Source organism: Cryptomeria japonica, chromosome 1 (assembly GCF_030272615.1).
Source record: "Cryptomeria japonica chromosome 1, Sugi_1.0, whole genome shotgun sequence".
NCBI lineage: Eukaryota > Viridiplantae > Streptophyta > Pinopsida > Cupressales > Cupressaceae > Cryptomeria > Cryptomeria japonica.
In genome coordinates this window covers 646,160,901-646,166,900 of record NC_081405.1, presented here as the reverse complement: position 1 = coordinate 646,166,900, position 6,000 = coordinate 646,160,901, and the positions used below count along the sequence as shown (strand labels likewise).

At 34.5% G+C, this 6,000-nt stretch overlaps 1 protein-coding gene across 1 annotated transcript in view; it reads right to left on the bottom strand.

Moving 5' to 3' along the window:
* Positions 1-603: 603 nt before the first annotated feature.
* LOC131062349 (metal tolerance protein 5) overlaps positions 604-6,000 on the bottom strand; it is a 52,667-nt gene continuing 47,270 nt past the window's right edge. Inside the window, exons 4-6 of the mRNA XM_057995986.2 lie at positions 4,744-4,824; positions 3,898-4,131; positions 604-1,264 (exon numbers count right to left, since the gene is read on the bottom strand). Coding sequence (XP_057851969.1) covers positions 917-1,264; positions 3,898-4,131; positions 4,744-4,824 — 663 coding nt within the window. The 3' untranslated portion in view covers positions 604-916. The remainder of the gene's footprint in view (positions 1,265-3,897; positions 4,132-4,743; positions 4,825-6,000) is intronic.

Below are 6,000 nucleotides of genomic sequence, written 5' to 3'. Positions count from 1 at the left end.
CACATCAAAAATACAGTCCACTTCTTGGCCCTTCAAAGAAATTGCTGTCTTCTTGCCTCTTTTTCCTTTCTTCTTCCCATTAACATCACGTTTTCATATGTTTTTCTTGCTAAAGTAGTCATGAAAAGCATCTTCTACGAGTGAGATTAGTGACTAGGCTAATTTTACTAACTTGACAAGTCCATTTTGGATCTGAGTGAAAGACTCTTGCAAACTGTAATATTACAAATTTTTGCACGTCATTTTGCTTGGTCTGAATACTGCAGCTACAGTCAGCCAATTGTTGTTTAAGTAATTGAAACTGTCAGACCAATGACCATCTCTCAACGTGTACCTAATATATTTTCTTTTAAAGATGCAGGTACCATATTTCTTTGTATCTTGAATTTTCTTCTATGGTGATCCATGAGGAACAAAATGATATAAGCGGCATATAGGGAGTTACCCTTTTTTCCCTTACATGTGTCATGGTGAATTTCTTTAAAACAGACAAACATTAGAATTTATAAATGTAGCTCTGGACGTTCAACCATCAGCATAGTAAGTGATGAAAGAATCAACTAAAGCTTTACTGCACAAAAGCATCACATAGCTAGGAGAACATGTATTTAAGAAAATCAGCATTCAAGATTTCCAAGCAAGGACATAATTTGAAGCTTGTGCCCTTATCATGTTTACGTAGAACAAGTTGCTAATAAACTACAGCACGAGTTCTTCAAAGATTTTTGTCAATTGTGCAAATACTATGAAACAAAAACTCTGCAACTAAAAATATATCGGGAGCTACAAATTACTAAGCATTGATAGTGGCTACATATCATGTTGGAAGAGGGATATTGGTTGGCAATAATAGGTTTACAAAAAAGGTTAAAAACACTGGGAATGTTAGTTAAAGTATACAACCTATCATAAACAACTAGGAATGTCCGTTCCCATGCTCAGGTCTGTGAGTGTATTCATAGTCTAAATGCACAAAAGCCCGTTCTATGTCAGGAAGAGACTCCAATTTTTCTTGAAGCGCTTCTCCAATGTCATGAGCCTGTTGCAAGGGCATATCACTAGGTAGCACAATGTCAACTTCAACAAAGTAATGGGAACCAAATGTGTAAGCTCTGACTGTATCAATATGCCGGATGGCTTTGTGATGATTCCAACAGAGATATGTCAATTTCTGCAAATAATCAGGTGAGGCTGTTTTCCCCACCAAAGAATTCACATTCTCTAGAACTGTGCTCGACCATGTCCTGATTGTATAGAGCGCTAACTGCATAGAAGATCCACTGTCAGCTTCAGTATTTCAGACTATAAACATTAATATAAATTATAAACTTTGAAGTATACTTGAGATGTGATCAAAGGAAGCATGGTAATCTATATGTTGCTTCTTGAAACATATATCCTCGTCACTACAACCACACAAATAACTTGATAGACACTAATGATCAAGTTTAAATCAGAAAAGAATACATCCTTCTCACTATAACTCTACAATTTACCAAAGTTGCATAGACATGGATAGGGATACGGATAATACGGTATCGGATATGGGTATGCCATTTTTTAAGACCCCCAATATGGATACAGCTGGATACGACATTCATAAAAGCCAAATACACATATAGTTAACACAATTTTCTAAGTTACTTCAAAAGCAATATAGACACATAATTGCTACATAAATAATTATGAGTTGATTTAACAATTTATAATATGCAAAAATAGTAGAGTTGAATTTAGAAGGTAACCCCAAAAACTGGGTTACCAAAATAGAAAATAATTTCATTTGTCTTTCTCATTTGGTGTAGCTTTTGTTTATACCAATTTGTTTTTTTTTTTTTTTAAATTGCAAGAACAAAGTTTTTTTAAATTAAATTTAGGAAGATTTACGTGAAATTTTAAAAAAATCAAATCACATAGTATTCGGCATGGTTGGAAAATCAAGGTTTTACGTGGGTATGGTATCCAATGTGTGTCCGAGCTGTTTCGGATTTGAGTATACACATGCCCAAGGAAGGACAAAGGAGTATCCGTCCTTCTCTAGAAAGGGATTATTGTGCATCCTGCAGTTGTCACTAATATTCAAATGCTTCCAAGAATCCAAATTTAGGATTAGTGAGATTGTCATAATTGTTACCCTCTCTATAAAGGCAAAAATCTGTATCCATATATGTATGTACAAAGAGAGGTTTAGATATGGTAATTCTGAAAAGGCCGACTGGTATTCTGTGCAGTCAAGTGTTCTAAACACATTGTATACATACATATGCCTTGCAATGGTCATTGCTATCATCTCCGAGGAAAAGGAACCCCCAATACTTTTCTAAATAAATAAGCTCTCCAGAATTTAATAAATCAAGTAATGCAGATGGTCACATATACTCGCACTCTTTAAAATAACTACTAACTAGTGGAAAGTGGAAACATATTCTATATTTTTTATGAGGCTTATATGAGCTAGCTAGGAGCATATATTTAGACATTATTTGACACTATTAACCACGTAGATACTATAATGCACTACTTAACACAAAGACAGTCATGGCAAAAACATAAAACCTAACATAGATCGTTTCAGACAGCGCAAATGTCTTGAACTTTGCATTTCTCTGAACAAGGTCTCTATCATTCAATCAGCATACTCTTTAGTCGAGGAAAATAGCAATTCATCAAGCTAAGGATCCATAACCACAAATATCTTAAACAGAGAACAAGCACCAACATGCATTATAATTTTATTTTATTTTAATTTTCTCATAGTCTACAAATATAGCTCAAACAAATATCTGAGATAACTGATACAAATACCTAGCTCCTATTAAGCAATACAATACTCAGCTCCTTAAAAGCAACTACTTATAATTTAATACTAGAAGCCAAATAAGTAATAACATAAGACCAAGAGTCAACACTTAGAATTCCACCTTAGATGCCACTTTAGGGATTTGAACATGGATCTCCACAATGAGAACCACTTTATCTCAAGCTCTTGGACACCATTCACTATAATTTTAGCAAACTAGTGTGGTATATTCAAACAATACAGAAAAACTGCATTGCTTCTTTGAAACTAGTTGAAATAATAGACCTATAAATAGCCTGGTGATAATAACATTTTCTTCAGTCTTCCCATATCAATCATAAATAGATATGCAATCTTTACAATACAACATGAAATCATCAAAGCAGCAAATCTGATGACACATCTCACATTTCAGATAATATCACCATTTTCAGAGTGTAAAGATAACTGAGAGATGAGAAATGTAGGGTACAAAATTATCAGTGTTCCACAGAAACGCCTTCCCCCCCAGGCCCAAGTCCCCCCGTCCCCGAAACTTTTTCCCTTTGTCCCCCCATCCCCGAAGCCCATCCCCGCGTCCTCCCGTCTCCCCGTCCCCAATGGCCTTGGAACATTGAAAATTATCTAGCAATGAAATGTTCTTTAGAATATATTTATATGCATAAGATGAAAAATACATAGGCCCAGTAAATCACGTGTTTGTGAAACTCCAATCGACAACCAATGAATCACTGCTTTGCAATTATCAATAGGATACAACAAACAAGACCAAGGACATCAAAAGAAAGAAGACAAAATACTGGAAACGCATTTTTAGAAATCATACATGATCAAGTAAAACCTAAAAAAATAAGTATATATCATGAAAATGATGAGGACAACTGAAAGCATCTAACATAGTGCACACTTATGAATTCTGGAAATGAACATTCATACACAAATCAATAAGTAATGTTTAAAATAGATTTTCATCAAAAGCACTTTCAAGCATGTTCACACCACAAAGAAAGGCTAGAAAAATATTCAAGTAGAACATTTGTAGAAAATGAAAGTGTCATATCTTACAATGTAAAGTAAATGGTCAGAGAAATGCTTACCACTATTGCCCCAGCTGGATCTATCCACCAGTAAAATCTACTTGCAAGAACTGCAGCAAGGAGACCAATTGAATTGGTGATGACATCGAAGAAATGATCTTGGGCATATGCCTTTACAATCTCATTTGTAAATGTCCGGCAATAGATGACAAGGAGCAACTTCACAATGGTGACTGAAACCATAATTCCAACAACCCAGTGCCACCTATCCCCTTCTAACAACAAACCTCGCTTCTGTATAATTTAGGAATAAAGTTGATGTAAGGGAATTACTTATATGTAATATGCCAAAGTAGCTCATTGAAAAGACAATACGCTAATGCTGGACAGATCATAAAACAGATGGGAAAGAAAAATCAAAAGCAATATCCTTGGTGCATAACAGAAGCACACTCCATATTACATGTAAATCAGGCCAAGTAAAACTCAACATCAAGGTTTCTATGACTATTTTCATTTGTATCCACTTACAGACTTTTATTAAAAACAGATAGCCAAGAGCTCAAGCCAATGATACTATAATTCCATCAAAAAACAGTAAAGGGGATTTACTAATCCAAAATATTGATAAGCACCTGATGTTGTATTTAAGCACATAAATGTTGCCTCCAAAGCATTAAATATTATTATAACTTTAAAAAACAATGCTGTTTAAAGGAATTAAATCAAGAGCCCAAGATAATAAAAAATATCGTATATGCAGTAATGGGATAGAAAGCTAAACAAGTGTCCAAATAAGCATATAATATATCGTGTATGCTTGTGGAAAGTTCAAATCTTCATGAGAACCATTAGGCAAATTAGATATCCTATTCTTGAAGGTATATCCATGAACAGGAAATTTACCATTGAAACAAGTTGTCGAACAGATTCTAGCACAATCTGCAGTCCCAATGTAGCCATCACTGAAGCAAAAACCAGAATTCCCTGCACATTGAGCAGTTTACTAAGAAACAACAATCAATTAATGTGCGAGTTCATGCTTTGAATGACGAATGCAGACCATGACAGAAAGAATACAAGCATACACACATCAATGAGTAAAAATAGAAAACTATAAAGAACAATCTAAACAAACAATTTCTTGCATTAATCAAGAATAGAATTCATCTTCAGTTATATTGATATGTACTATGAAATTAATCAAAGATATTAATAAGTCTCATGATCGTCTTATGCTTAAACTGAAACTAGACACCCATTGCTAGGGATCCAGTGTAGCACGTAAATACAATTTGGAACATAAAACATCAGGTTGTAAAGCTTAAGGCTAAAAAGACAGTAATATCTTTGGATTTTAAAGCTTTGCATTACAAAAGTTTCCCATATGGATGCTACACTGCCACATGAGATCTCTTATCATATCACAAATAAGAAACCAAAGACTAAGGAGTCAAATGCCAAGGAAAAAAAATGAAATACAATTGAAACGTCTGGCATGTAGCTTAAAAGAGCATAAAGTACATAATATATAACAAGCACAACTTACAAGTGGAAAACCTAATTAACAACCACCAAAGTTGTATAAGTTTTAGGTGATGATTTTTAACCACCTGGCCTTTTCACAGATCATCTAGCAATCCTAGGTATGATCTAACCTTTGTTAAAATATAGTATTACAGAGTTATTCCATATAACTAATGAAAAATTCCGTGTCTTTATGAAAGTTTGATTACAGACCCTTTTCTCAGCTGGCACTAAAATACTAACACAGCAGATCATTTTTTAGTATTGATATCCCTCCCATGGAAGAGATCTACTTTAGCTGCATTTAAGAAACAAAAGATGCAACAGAGAAAGAGTAATAAAACAGAAGTTTAATTCCCAAAGAGGAAGCAATGAAACCCTCTTGCAAGCCAATCTAGACAGCAGCAAGATCCAGTACAGGATCAAAATGAAAAGAAATGACTTCTTGCAGATAAATGATAAGTTTTCCCACTAAGCCCCAAAACACATCTGTGATAGGATGGAAACCCATTACCAGTATTGCAAAAACACTTTCCCACCCCAGAGACTTCCAGAAATGTTTCTGGCAGTTTCCATCTACTCCTGACGAATTTCAGGATATTTCTATCGCTGGAGCTCTGATTCATGGTTATTTGC